The 15562-nt window shown below is 40.7% G+C and overlaps 1 protein-coding gene and 1 long non-coding RNA gene across 3 annotated transcripts in view; one reads left to right on the forward strand and one right to left on the reverse strand.

The window, feature by feature from the left end:
* Positions 1–15562, forward strand: part of RIMS3 (regulating synaptic membrane exocytosis 3) — a 182644-nt gene that overhangs the window by 125422 nt on the left and 41660 nt on the right. For both annotated transcript variants that reach the window (XM_073665730.1, XM_073665731.1), the window contains exon 4: positions 1245–1357. In XM_073665730.1, coding sequence (XP_073521831.1) covers positions 1245–1357 — 113 coding nt within the window. The remainder of the gene's footprint in view (positions 1–1244; positions 1358–15562) is intronic.
* Positions 1–15562, reverse strand: part of LOC141216943 (uncharacterized) — a 137272-nt gene that overhangs the window by 95213 nt on the left and 26497 nt on the right. The window lies entirely within an intron of this gene.

Consider the following 15562-nt stretch of genomic DNA (forward strand, 5'->3'; position numbering starts at 1 on the left):
AAAAGGTAAGATGAACCAATCAGCTATTATGTTGTGTCCAGTAGTAGTCCTAGGGGTCCCTGATTGTACCAAATAATACTACTTTATTATTTAGTATGGCTGTCATGTATTCCATCCTTCTAATATCAGAATTAATTTAATTTTAATGTGCAATGCTTATGTATTTTTATTATTTGTTTAATGTGTTTGTATACATCATGTATGTTATATTTCATTTGGACATCACACCAACGGACCATTTCTGAACTTTGACATGTCATGAGACCTTTTTAGTCATTTTTGTTTTCAAAAATCAGCAAATATAACTGTCAGTCTGGTTTAGATCCCCAATAAGGTTATGTCCTGAAGAAGAAGTTTGGATAACTTCTAAACACGTTAACTTTGTAACCGTCCTAATAAATAATTCATCATTAACTCCCTCACCTCTCAAGCTTCTCCTTGTGAGTCCACCAGCAGCGCAGGAAAACAGCTCCAAATCCGCACAGCACTCCCTTGGTCTGACGACCCGTGACCTGCAGCAGCTGATATATGCTTTTTTTATGCGCAACAGCACCAGGTTAGCTTGCATTCATTTCTTCAGCTTTCTTGTTAATCGGTTAAAACCCTATTTTGCACTCTCTTTGCTTTCCAGTATTCTCTCTTAACTACAAGTAATGTGACCGATAGCTAATTTATTAACCAATCAGGTTCTTATTAAAAGTATAAGATGCAATGTAAATATTCATCTATTGTAATACATCACTTGTCTATGCATGCCAGTGACACTATCATCCTCTAGACCATGTTAAATGGACTGTGTTAGCGCAGAATGACTGTTCAAACCAAGTACAGGTGCATCCTTGATGTGGACTAAGATTTAAGTAAACCTTGTTTTTCCTCTATCTCCGCCCCCTGTATTTTGATTGACAGCTCTGCCTTTATAGAGCCAGAGGAGGACTGAGATAGAAGGAAAGCAAGGTGGGAAGATGCACTGAACCTTTTGGCCACACCAGTGGTGCACCGAGCACCTGTACTTGGCTTGAACAGTCATTCTGTGCTGATGGACGCCCTTTAACAGAATAGGCTTTTCCACTCATCCTCCATGGTTGTAATAAAAGCCACCATACTTGCCAGAAAGACACATACTTCCTCAAAGTGATTTGTTCCACAGAGTCCACGCGAATATGTGTATTACAATACTATCAGTTGTTTTAGGACTTTTATCACTATAATATTTAGAAAGATTTCTCTTTTCGGATTTTCAGATTTATTTTCCCTACCACACGATTAGGAGCAGAGAGCCAGTTCAGCAATTTTCTAGATGGACTTGGACCTGCCCAAATTGTGGGAAGACAAACTCTTGCTACACCTCCCATGGGTGAGTACAAAAAATTACATCTGCTGCCTTTCCAATACATTGTATAAGGCATTCACAAATCGGCGAATCTGCGTCTCGGTATGTGATCAGCTAATTTCCAGGTCAGCTGGAAAAAATGTTTAAAAGTATGAAAAGGAAGGTGACAACTCCTTAAAACCCTCTCCGCCCATGACGTAAATCATTGTACATTTTTCTGTCAATCCCTGTACTGTGTCGCAGTAATAGCATGGACTCAGGAGCTCAGCTCTTGTATACCAACATGGTGGTTTCGGTTGTAACATACAGGTGTAATGACTGGGATCAGAGCTAGCTCCGATTCTGGCATTTTAACCCCTGTGATGCAACGAGCAATAGCAACTGTGGCATTTAATTGGTTAGAGAGAGGGAGGAACCTTTCTGTGTTACCCCATCCTCTGCATTGGCATGGGGTGCTGATGGATTGCAATTGCAGTTGGGTCTAGCAAAAACCTCTATGTACAAAGGTCTGTTAATCCTAATAGGCTGCAGGTCAGTAGAATACTCACAGGCAGGCGTATTATACTGCACAGTGTAGGCAATGTAGTACATTATGAAACCAATCAAAAGATGTAATATACAAATACCCTTCTGGAATTAATTAAAAAACACAAAAATCGCCACTGGTATCTCCGATTATCTCATTCACACCCGTACTATTAATTCATCATCGTATTTCTCGTGCACTGTGAATGTCAGAGCATTGGTGTTTTTGTGCATCCCAAATTCCCCAAAAAAGTTAGAGAAACAGAGTCTATGATCTAGTGGCCTGGTATAAGATGTAGCTCTGCCATTGGTTATCTATGACAAATTTAAGCCTGGCTTTCCAACTTTTATAGCAATTCCCCTCTCATGCCCCCTCCATGTGTCTCTCACATCCGCTTAAAGAGGACATGTCACCAGGTCAAAAGTGGACTGTTTTTCTTCTTATTGTATTTGCTCTGCTCTCCTCTCCTAGTATTTTGATTTTTGTTTTATTAAAATCAGCCATATGGTTCCAGAAATATGTGCTTTTTTATTCAGTGTTAATTTTTATGGGTTTTACCAGGATTCTCTTCTTTTGCCTCGTGCTCCACAGCCTTGGGAAAGACCATAAAAATTAGCATCAAATTTAAAGCCCCATATCTTTGGAACTGTATGTCAGACTTAAAAAAATAAGAACCAGAATACTCGGAGTAGCAACAGGAATAAAATAGGAGAATGGCTACTTTTAACCTGGTGACAGATTCTCTTTAATGTGTGTTTATACTCCAGGGCTCCTTCTAATGATGAAGAATCCTTGCGTCATACAGAAAAAACCTTTATAGCAGTGCCAGTGAGATTTGTCTTCTCTTTCTGGAATCTGGGATGCTTTTTTTTTTACTAAACTGATAAAGGTTATTTAGGATATGAAGCAATTGCTCATCACAACTATGCACCAAGATAAACAAACATTTTGATCAAATGTCAAAAAAGGTTGTAAAGTACAGTGTACTGAAATTAACATTATAACATAAGAAAAACAACAGATATTTGGAGTTGGAGCTGAGGACTCAAAGGAGGGCCCCTAATCTCCACAATCAGCATACATGTAACATAACCAGTTAGTGACATTGACAATTTTGACCTTGATGACCAAGCTCCATTTTTCAAATGTGGCTGAAATAGATAACTGATGTCATATTAGATTTGCAGAGCCCCTGAGGTGCCAAAATAGCAGAAACTTCCCATTAAGTGACCCCATTTTGGAAACTATACCCCTTGAGGAATTCATCTAGTGGTATAGTAAGCATTTTGAATCCACTGGTGCTTCTAAGAACTTTAAAACACTTGGATGTGAAAATAAAAATTGTTTACAGTAAAATATTGCTTTAGCATCAAGTTTTTAATTTTTACAACAGGTAATAGGAGAGAATTGATATTACAATAATTTATGCAATTTCTACCGAACGCGTCAATAGTCCACATGGGGTTGTCTGTTATTGTTTGGTCGCACAGCAGAGCTTTAGGAATACAGATTTTGTTAGAATATATTGTGAGTGCCATTATCAGAGCCCTGAGGTATCCGAACAGCAAAAACCTCTCACACGTGACCCCATTGTGGAAATTGCACTGCTCATGGAGTTCATCTAGGGGTGCAGTGAGTATTTTGAACCATCAAGTGCCTCGTAGAATTTTATAACATTGGGCCATGGAAATATAAGATTACATTTTTACCACTCAAATGTTATATTAGCTGCAAATATGTAATTTTGTCAAGGGGTGAAAATGGACCCCACAATTTGTTACCCAATTTCTCTTGAACAAGATGACCCAATATGTTGTTGTAAAATACTGTTTTGGCCACATTTCAGGGTTCAGAAGGAAGGAGCGCTGTTTGATTTTTGGAGTGCAATTTTTTTCTGGAATAGTTTGTCGGCATCATTTACATAGTCTATCAATTGCTAGAACAGCAGAAAACCCACAAAAGTGAGCCCCTTTTGTAAATCACAATCCCTCAGTGAATTTATCTACAGGTGCAGAGAATATTTTAGGCCCACAGCTGTTTTGCTGAAAGAAAGCATGGCATGGATATTGCAGAGGGAAAATTGCCAATATGCCAGCGTAATGCCAAATATATTGTGCCCAACTAATGCTTTGGGAGACGTGCACCCTATAAATAAAAAGGGCCCTTTGCACTACACCACTGCCATACATGTGGAAGCTAACTGCAGTTTAGGCACATTGTGGGGCTCAGAAAGCAAAGTGTCCATTTGGATATGCAGGTGCAGACTTCACAGATTTTTTTATGTGGAAGGGTGGCCATGTTGCTTTTCCAGACTCTTTGAGCTCCATGCCATTTTTTTTCTGTTGACAAAGGACAAACGTGGATGAGAACTTGTCTTTTGTGAGATTTTTTTCATTTACATCCTCCATTGATTCTGGAAGTTTTTCTTTTGTGCCCCTCGTTTCCAAAATTGCAAATTTTGCCTCCAACCAACTTGGCATATACCACAGAGCTTTTCGGTCGGCATTTGTTTTTCTCTGCTATGACATTGGCCGATGAACACACTTCTGTGTCATAAAGAGGTGAATGCAAACACCCACAGTGGAGGTCACAGCTGCATCCTGGATGAGCGTGTTGTCTTGAGATGAGATTTGTCTCAAGTCTCATGCTGAGAACTCCACAGTCACAGCATCTTTTCCTGCAATGGAGAACAGGAGAGCCACAGTGCCAGAGCGCCGGACCTGACTGTATTACAAGTGATGTGCTGCTGTTGTCCAGTGCTATAGTGCTCCAATACCAGGACGGGACGTGGTGATTTTGGAGTTTTTAGCGTGGTCACAGGAGTCCAATCTTTTCGCAGGAGAACACACTGTTCCAGGCTGCATCAGTGACCTTCTTTGTGTGCATGTGCTTTTCCCCCTGTAGGAAATGGCCCTGTTTTGATTGGCCAGCTTTATAGAGGAGATAAAGCAAACACTCACAGTAAAGTTCTGCAGCGCACACCTAATTAGTATAAGGAAAAATTCTAATCTTTATTTCTGGAGGGCATAATTTTGGAACAGAATGGCGCAAAGGAAAAACTGTTCCAGAGGAAAAGTAAAACTGTTTCAGAATCAGTGGAGCAGTGGCAATTAGAGGAGGTACTCAGTTTAAATGAAAACTTTCAATTAAAGGTGCTCTTTAAGGCTATTTTCACATTTATCCTGTACTCGACACTGAGCAATTACATCAGGGTTTTTGTATGAATCCCCCCCAAAAAGATGATTTAGACGAAACCTCCAGTGGGACCCTTCACTATAATGTGGCAGATGGACTCACTTTGGTCTCCGTTTGTCCTCTGTTCCAGTAGTGTCCCAGCTTTTTAGGCATGCACAAATGCATAGACAACCACAATTTTGTGCTCTAAAAAAACAGCTAAAAAGATGAAACACCCTTGAACAGAAGCCACACGAAGACTCAGTCTACCTAATTATAGTGAATGGTTTTGTCAAGGGTCTTTTCTGACTTGATTTTTTTAGGGAAAACATCTATGTAAATGCTCAGCAAGGAACACAGAATAAATGTGAACGTAGCATTAATGTATGCGCACACGGTGTCTTTTTCAGGCGGATTCCGTTTGGAACACACCTGAAATTTTTTTAAAGACACGCCAAAAAGAATGCACGTATAAATAGCAGTATAAATATGACTTGTGCATATGTTCAGTTTTTTTCGGTTAAGGGAAGTGACCTGGCCATTCTTTTGATGGCTTCACCATAAATGCATACAATTTAAAAATAAAAACAAATACGCCGTCAGAAAAAAAAAAAAAAGATGCTGTAAGAAAAACACCACCCACTCGCGTTTTCTTGAAGTGTCTTTTGTAAGAATCACTCAGCTTGTATGCCAACGTCTAAACACATATGCTTAAACTATATTTTTTGGAGGAAGAATCAACAAAAAAACAGCAGTTCCAGAATTGCATTTATTTATGTAATTTTTACACCATTCACTGTGTGACATACTGTAAGTGATATATGACAGCTTTATCCTTTGCACCAGTTATGGCGATGATAGGTTTATATAGTTTTGCTATTTTTGCTAAATATTTTATTTTATATAAAATTCTTTTTTTGGCAGAAGGCCTGTATGAGGGCTTGTTGTTTGTGGCATGAATTGACGTTTTAATGGGTAGTATTTTGTGGTACACATCATTTTTTTAACTCTTTTTATTCAGATTTTTCAAATCTGAAAGAACAAAACTCAGAAATTCTGGAATTGTTTTTATTTTTTACACTTTTCACTGTGCAGTAGTAGTAATAAGACAGCTTTGTTCTTTGGGTTAGTACACTTACAGTGGTACAAGTTTTATGTAGGGTTTTTATGCTTTGCTACTTTTTACTAAAAATAATATTTAACAAAAACTAAATTTGTTTTTGAATCGCTACATTCTGAGACCTGTAACTTTTATTTTTCTAACGACAGAGCCATATGATGCCTTGTTTTTGGTGGGACAAGTTGACATTTTCAGTGATACCATTTTATTTTACATGTGACTTTTTGAACTCTTTACATTCTATTTTTTGAGTGTTAGTGTTTTGAAAAAGCTACACTTTTGGTGTGTTTATTTTTGACAGTGTTCACCATACAAGATAAATAATGTGACAGTTTTATAACTTCAGTTTACTGGATGCAGGCCAATTACAGTGGTGTGAAAAAGTGTTTACCCCTTTCCTGATTTCTTATTTTTATGAAAGTTTATCACACTTAAATGTTTCAGATCACAAAACAAATTTAAATATTTGACAAAGATAACACAAGTAAACACAAAATGCAGTTTTTAAATAAAGGTATTTATTATTAAGGGAAAAAAATCCAAACCTACCGGGCCCTGTGTGAAAAAGTGATTGCCCCCCCCCTTAAAACATAAATTAACTGTGATTTATCACATCTTTGGGAAGCCGAGTTAAATTTCCCTAGCCACACACCTGTTTGCCAGGCAATCCCTCCTTGTGTCACAGGTGTATGACAGATGTGACACATGCAGCCACAGCGACACTTTCATCGATGCCGAGCACGCAGCAAATACCCAGCGAGCACCCGAGCAAGCTCGCGGAAGGGGTTAACAATTCACACTCGCTCAATACTAGTCCCAATACATCTGGTGTAGAAGTAACACAGCATTTCAGAAAAGGAACATCATACCAACAGTAAAATATGGTGGTGGTAGTTTGATGGTCTGGGGCTGTTTTGCTGCTTTAGGACCTGGAAGACTTGCTGTGGTAATGTAATCATGAATTCTGCTGTCTACCAAAACATCTTGATGGAGAATGTCCAGCCATCCGTTCCTGACCTGAAGCTGAAGCACACTTGTGTTATGGATCATTGTCCTGCTGCATAACCTACCATCAAGTCCATTTCTGAATGGCTTAAGAAAAACAAAATTAAGACTTTGGAGTGGCCTAGTTAAAGTCCTGACCATAATCCAATTGAGATGCTGTGGCATGACCTTAAAAGGCAGTTCATGATCGGAAACCATACAATGTGGCTGAATTACAACAATTTTGCAAAAATGAGTGGGCCAAAATTCCTCTTGACTCAATGCCAGTTATCGCAAACGCTTGATTGCAGTTGTTGCTGGAAAGGGTTGCTCAACCAGTTATTAGGTTTAGGGGGCAATCACTTTTTCACACAGGGCCCTGTAGGATTGAATTTCTCTTTCCCTTAATAATAAAGACATTCATTTAAAAACTGCATATTGTATTTACTTGTGTTATCTTTGTCTAATATTTAAATTTGTTTTGTGATCTGAATCCTTTAAGTGTGCAAAGATGTGCAAACATGCAAAAGAATAAGAAATCAGGAAGGGGGCAAACACTTTTTCACACCACTGTATGTGTAGGTTCTTTTTGTTTATTTCTACATCAAACAGCGTTGTCCAAGTAAGGCTATGTGCCCACGATGCAGAAATGCTCAGGATTTTTTCCTGAGTCTTTCTGCATCTCCCTGGCAGAAAAAAACACATGCGGATTGTACATGCGTTTTCCTGCCAGGGACTTGCGGAAATGGAGCTTTATTCACTGACATTTCCGCATGCGGATTGACAAGCGCTTTCCAAGCGATTAGCATCACTTGGAAAGTGCTTGTGACAACTAGGTCACACTATATAAATTCATGCAAACTGCATGGATTTATATACACTATGTTCCAAATTATTATGCAAATAATATTTTCTCAGATTTTCCCAAATTAACTATATGAATTGCAGTCATTGTAATTTTCCAGTCAAATAACTATTAGAGTACAGTTGAAAGGTTTTTGTACAAACTGCCTATGTTGCACATAACACATCTGCATCTCTGGCTGCTATGGGCATAAAAGGGGACAAACTTATGGTGTGACCCCCATGCTCCCCTGACCTCAACCCCATTGAGAACCTCTGGAGCATCATCAAAAGGAGTGTCTATGATGGCGGGAGGCAGTTCACATCTAAGCAACAGCTCTGGGAGGGTATTCTGTCCTCATGCAAAACAATTAAAGCAGAAACCATCCAAAACCTGACAAATTCAATGGACGAGAGAGTTCAGAAGCTCCTTTCGAACAAGGGGTCCTATGTGCAAATGTAACATCACCTAGAATAAAGTTTTGAGTTGAAAACTGTTTGATTTCAGTTTGTAATAACCTGCTAATGCTTATAATTTCAAAAATGACCATTTTTTTGTTCTTTATTAAAATGAAAAGGTTGAAAACTCTGCTGTGCATAATAATTTGGAACATGCATTTTGAGTGCAGTTTGAGTTTTTTATTTTTTTAAAAATATACTGTTATCATAGGCAGTTTGTACAAAAACCTTTCAATTGTACTCTAATAGTTATTGACTGGAAAATTACAATGACTGCAATTCATATAGGTAATTTGGGAAAATCTGAGAAAATATTATTTGCATAATAATTTGGAACACAGTGTAGTGTGACCGAGAGAGTGGTTAAAATTTAAAAAATAAATGTATACTTACCCTCCGATGGCCCCCGGTGTCCTGCTTTACACTCCGTTCTCCCTTGCCGACAGCGGTGGATTGAAAGACCTGCCGACGTCAGCGTCGTGTGACCCGTCACATGACTCTGACGTCAGCGCAGGTCCTTCAATCCACTGCAAAGTGCCGGGAAGCAAGTAGGAGCGCAGCGTGGGCCGCCAGAAGGTTAATATACATTTATTTTTTATTTTATTCTTTTTTTTACAGATTTTTTAATGGTACCTGGGTGTGGATGAGAGTTTCCTCTCATCTACACCCGGGTACCATCCGCACATTAGAACGCTTGGATTACGCATCTACATATACAGTGATGCGTAATCCATGCGTTCTAATGCAAGTCAATGGCGGCGAAGATGCAGCACTTCCGCAAAATAATTGGTAGTGCTTCGTTTTTTTCCACAATGATAATCTGCAGCGGAAATTTCCGGAGCATGTGCACAGCACATGCGGATTATCATTGGGGAACATTGCTGCCCTTCTACCATGCGTTTTTAATGAGTTTCCGCAGCGTTTCCGCAGCTGCAAAAATGCTGCTGAAATGCATTAAAAACACATCGTGGGCACACAGCCTTAAGCATAAAAATCTGCAGTCACTCTGTGACTGCAGACTTGTAAATGCCCACAGTGCACATAGTGCACACTGTCAAGGTTTTCCAGTCCCGGCGCCGGGAGTGGGCAGTCATGTGACCGCAAGTATGCGATATGCATACTACTGGCCACCTTCTGGCTAGACATGTGCAGCCTCTCACAATACCAGTGAATTTGGCGAGGCCTCACATGTCGAGGTGGAATGTGGTCAGAAGTATGCATATCGCATACTTGCGGTTACATGCCTATCTGATCTTGCTGACATCATTGGAGATTCCTGACAGCGCAAACTGTTCGCGCTACAAGGATTCACAACTCTGCAGTCACATAGTGACTGCAGACTTTCTTGCCAAATCTGGACAACATCTTTAACTCTTCGCACTACTTACCAGGAAAGATGTGTTCCATTATTGTAATCATTACGAGCAGTGGCGTAACTAGAGTCCGATGGGCCCAGTTGCAAAATCTTGACCTGGGCCCCCCACCTACTTGTTAGTCTGATGTATTAGCCCTAGTAGCAGTTTAAATCCTAAAAAGACATATGTGTTGCCCCCTGCCTCCATAATGTAATAATGTACCCCATCAAGAGCCACTTCCTGGTATAATATCCTTCATCCTGGGCCCCTTCCGATAATAATGTCCCGCATACTGTGTCCCTTCTAGTAATAATGTCCCCCATCCTGGGCCCTTTGCAGTAATAATATCCAACATCCTGTGTCCCTTGCTTCCTCACATGCACATCCAGCTGAAGTAGGCGCTGATTTTGGCAGGCCCCCATCCCGCATTTGAGCGGTCGCACCCACTGCTACCGTGATCGTTACACCCCTGATTAAGAGCTTGACCATGAGCTTAACTTGACTTATGAGGTTAACTTAAAGGGGTTCTCCACTAATGTAATAAAATGGCCCAATCACGTAATTCAAAAGGCAGCTCATCCTGGTCATGTGTCAGGATGAGCTGTAGTCTGAAGAAACACAGGTCTCAAAACCTGTATCTCAACTGAAAGAGTAGCTGTATCTTAAACACAAGTACAGATGAGGTGCCAGAGAAGTGTATGACTGGAGAAGAAATACAGTGGTTTGCGAAAGTATTCATCCCACTTGGCATTTTTTAGATTTCGCTACCTCCAACCTGGAATTTCAGTTTTTTTTAAGGTTTGCATCAGTTCATGTAAAGAACATAATAAATCAACACCACTCTGAATACAGATTTATATTTCAGAGAGAACGAAGAGAAATATGCACCTTCAATAAAACATCAAATCTTTATTAATACAGAGTTAAAAAATCACATGATAAAAAATAGAAAGAGAACCGTTAACCCGTTCGCATGTAGATTCACCAAAAGGAGAGAGCTATGGCTCAAATAATCAAATAATCAACAGTGTCAACATCAAATGCAACAATCGCCTACCGAGGGTATACAATGTTACTAAGAAGTATTACTGTATGTTCAGAAAGTTGCATGCAAGGAGGATGCAGAGAACCAAGACATCATCATGATGAACATTACAAAACAATATGTCACCTGAAACAAAAACCCTTTATGTAAAGTGTAAAGTGCAAATAATATAGGGCTTCAAATAAGGAAATTAATGTTTAATAGTCGATAGTGTCAGTCTTCAGATGCAGCCATCCCCTAGTAAAGGTGCATTGTGCACAACTTACCATTACACTAAATAAAATAGCCCATGTATACAAATACAATATATAAGTTCCAAGGCTTTAGTGCACAAAGATTCATGATGTTAAGGTAGACAGGACACATACTAATTGTGGGTAGCTCTACATGCGTGCGGACCCCTGACAACGCCGTTTCCCTATTGCTTCTTCCAAAGGGGCTGAAAGAGGAGCTGTATCTTAAATACAAGTACAGGTGAGGTGCCAGAGAAGTGTATGACTGGAGAAAAAATACAGTGGCTTGCGAAAGTATTCATCCCACTTGGCATTTTTTCATGTTTTGCTACCTCACCACCTGGAATTTCACAGGTTTTTTTTGAGGGCTTGCATCAGTTCATGTAAAGAACATGCGTACAACTATGAACATTTGGTTTTCTTTTTATTGTGAAGCAAGCAACAAATAGGACAAAATAACTGAAAACTTCAGTGTGCATAACTATTCACCCCCTTAAAACAGTACTTTGTAGAGCCTCCTTTTGTGGCAATTACAGCTGCAAAATGCTTTGGATTAGTCTATATGAGCTTTCCACATCTTGCCACTGGGATTTTGGCCCATTCCTCAAGGCAAAACTGCTCCAGCTCCTTCAAGTTAGATGGTTTCCTCTATTGAACAGCAATCTTCAAGTCTGACCACAGATTCTCAATTGGATTAAGGTCTTGACTAGGCCACTCCAAAACATTTAAACGTTTCCCCTTAAAGGGAATTTATCACCACCTGGGAGGTATCAGACCTCTACTATGGGCATACAGGTTATAGAAAAGTAAATCTATACATACCTGTATGGCCCATAGTAGAGGTTTGATTGCAGCGAAATGTGTTTTTATAAACTCTGTTTTGCACAGGCTTGGCGTCCGGGGGACGCCAAGAAATCCCAGCATATGTGCTTATTATTTCCCGAAATCCCCGCCTATGTGTGTATTTACCATATTATCCCCCTCCCCTGCACGTCACAGGGCCTTGTGACGTGCATTGGTCTCCCTCACTTGCCGGACATGTGCAAAGCGCCTCTCACATAGAGCGCGTTTTGATTCATCCCGACTCCGTCTCTCCATGCACTGCGCCACATGGTTTTATTGCACAGGCGCCGGGAACTGACAGTGACTCCCCAGTGCCTGCGCAATAGAATCCTTCGGCACAGTACACAGAGAGATGGGCCGGGAGGAAGAAAAGCGCACTCTATGTGAGCGGCGCTTTGCACATGTCCGGCAAGTGAGAGAGCACAGTGCACATCACAGGGCCCTGTGACGTGCAGGGGAAGGGGGGTGATTATGATAAATACACACATAGGCAGGGATTTCAGGGAATAATAATCAGATAGGCTGGGATTTCTTGGCGTCCCCTGGATGCCAAGCCTGTGCAAAACGGAGTTCATAAAAACATATTTCTCTGCAATCAAACTTCTACTATGGGCCATACAGGTATGTATAGATTTACTTTTCTATAACCTGTATGCCCATAGTAGAGATCTGATATCACCCAGGGGGTGACAGATTCCCTTTCAATCGCTTGAGTAATGCTTTAGCAGTATGCTTTGCGTCAATGTCTTGTTGGAAGGTAAACCTCCGTCCCAGTCTCAAATCACTGACAGACTGAAAAACAGGTTTTGCTCAAGAATAACCCTATATTTCTCACCATTCATTTTCCCCTCGACTCGAATGATTTTCCCTGTCCCTGCTGTTGAAACACATTCCCACAGCATGATGCTGCCACCACCATGTTTCCCTGTGGGGATGGTGTTCTTGGGGTGATAAGCTGAGTTGGTTTGGCACCAGATATAGCATTTACCTTGGTGGCCCAAAAGTTCAATTTCGGTCTCATCTGACCACAGCACCTTCCTTCATACATTTTGGGGAGTCTCCCACTTGTCTTTTGGCAAACTCAAAAGGAGCCATAGAACTTTTGCGTTTAAGCAAAGGCTTTTTTTCTGCCCACTCTTCCATAAAGACCACCTCTATGGAGTGTATGGCTTATTGTGGTTGTATGGATAGATACTCCAGTCTCTGCTTGGGAACTCTGCAGCTTTTTCAGGGTTATTTTTGGTCTCTGTGCTGCCTCTCTGATTATAACCCTCCTTGCCCTTGCCCGGGCTGAGAGTTTGGTGGGTGGCCCTCTCTTGGCAGTTGACCCTCTGTTGACAGGTTTGTTGTGGTACCATGTTCTTTCCATTTGATGATAATGGTTTTGATGGTGCTCCAGGGGATGATCAGAGATGTGGATATTTATTTACAGCCCAACCCTGACTCGTACTTCCCAACAACTTTGTCCCTGACTTGTTTAGAGATCTCTTCATGGTGTTGTTTAGTTAATGGTGCGACAGCCTCTGTGGTCTTTAAAAAAAAAGGTGTACATATACTGACAGACCATGTGACACTTAGATTGCACACAGGTGGACTTCCTTTAAATAAGCATGTGACTTATGAAGGTAATTGCTCGCACCAGAAATTTTTAGGGGCTTCATAGCAAAAGGGGTGAATACATATACACATGTAAATTTTGAAATATTTGATCCCATAAATGTAATTTATGCCTATATTTTTCTCACTTCACTTCACTAACTTAGACTATTTAGTGCTGATGTATCACGCACAAATCGGATTACAAAAATAATTAAACACAGGTTGTAATGTAACAAAATAGGTAAAAAGCCAAGGAGGATGAATATTTTCGCAAGCCACTGTATATCTTCTGCTCCGCTGACTGAGCGTAATGGATTTTTTTTATCCAGCCTCAGCACTCCACGCTTAGTCAGCCCACAAGATTCAGTTCTTCTGATGTCACACACTTCTCTAGCACCTCACCAGAATGTTTGGTTACCATACAGCGCTTCTGTTAGTTGAGACACAGATCTCAAGAGCATAGTGTCCCATCATGTGACTGCAAAAGGTGGCCTTTTGTATTATGAGATGGGGGCCATTTTATTACATTCTAACACCTTTAAAGACTAACTAAACTCTAGTTGTTTAATAATTTTGTCCAGCATGGAAAGTTATGTAACTTTGCAAACAACTTTATTAGGGGATTTGTCTTCTTTCCTGTAAAAAAATTGCATGTTAAGTGGCCTCCAAACCCCTGCTTTCCCCCAGTGTATTTTCTTCTTTCAGATGCATTTTTATCAGAACATACTCATTTGGAGTACAGACAATGGCAATGAAAATGTCAGCACCTTTCTCTTCCTCTGAGTTTTGTGCTTATCAGGACAATATCCTGCAGACTCTTTAACTCCCATCAAATGTACTCCAAATGCGTACATTCTTATATCAAGGCAGCTAAAGGCAGGCAAATAGACTGATGAAAAGCAGGAGTTTTACATGCACATAAAAAGTTTTTCCTTATCATTGCTTACAGAATAATGGCCCAACATAGTCCTCCATACAGAATAATGGCCCCACATAGTCCTCCATACAGAATAATGGACCTTACATAGTCCTCCATATAGAATAATGGGCCCCACATAGTCCTCCATACAGAATAATGGGCCCCACATAGTCCTCCATACAAAATAATGGGCCCCACATAGTCCTCCATACAGAATAATGGGCCCCACATAGTCCTCCATACAGAATAATGGGCCCCACATAGTCCTACATACAGAATAATGGGCCCCACATAGTCCTCCATGCATAATAATGGGCCCTACATAGTCCTCCATACAGAACAATGGGCCCTACATAGTCCTACATGAAGTATAATGGCCCCACATAGTCCTCCATACAGTATAATGGGCCCCACATTAAAAAAACGGTCCCCCATTTCTCCGGTCACTGCAGCGTGTCTTCGGCAGCTCTTCACTGCTTGACACAGTGGGCGCGAAATAGTGACATCATCACTGCCTCTACGCTGAGACGTCACACACAAAGAGAGAATAATGGAGGAGGGAATGTCAGCTGATGGGTCCCCCCCTTCCATTATTGCTTCATCTGTATCGCCATCAGTTAAGGTTGCAATGCCGGGGGAGAGCAGTGCCAGCATAGCGGGCCAAATATAATCACCCTGCAAGCCAAATTTGGCCCACGGGCCAGAGTTTCACATATGTGATTTAGAGTGTGCATCTGAACCTTTTCCACCATATATAATACTGTAAATGTACATCACAAATGTGATGTGAGCCTTACGTGTTTGATCTATAATACCGTTGCTGAAAGGATAAGCAGCCTGCTTTATAATGATAGAGCGGATTTGAAATGTCTCAGCTTCTTGAGGTATGAAACTAAAAGATTCATGAAGCTTGGCCCGGACCTGCAGTGTGAGGAAGGCTTGTTTCACCTGAGCTTTCACACGTCTCTAAATTGAAGATCTGTAAGAGTTGACAGCTATGGCCAGTATAAGGCAGGAGATAATTCATACCTTGGGAGCCCCTTTTAGGGGTAGAACATGGATATGCGGCACTACTATTCAGCTACCAAACCTGCTGGGAGCTGGCTTCAGATATTCCCCTACTGGAACA

This window comes from Phyllobates terribilis, unplaced genomic scaffold (assembly GCF_046119375.1).
Source record: "Phyllobates terribilis strain yellow unplaced genomic scaffold, ASM4611937v1 Scaffold_2__4_contigs__length_985480577, whole genome shotgun sequence".
Classification (NCBI taxonomy): Eukaryota; Metazoa; Chordata; class Amphibia; order Anura; family Dendrobatidae; genus Phyllobates; species Phyllobates terribilis.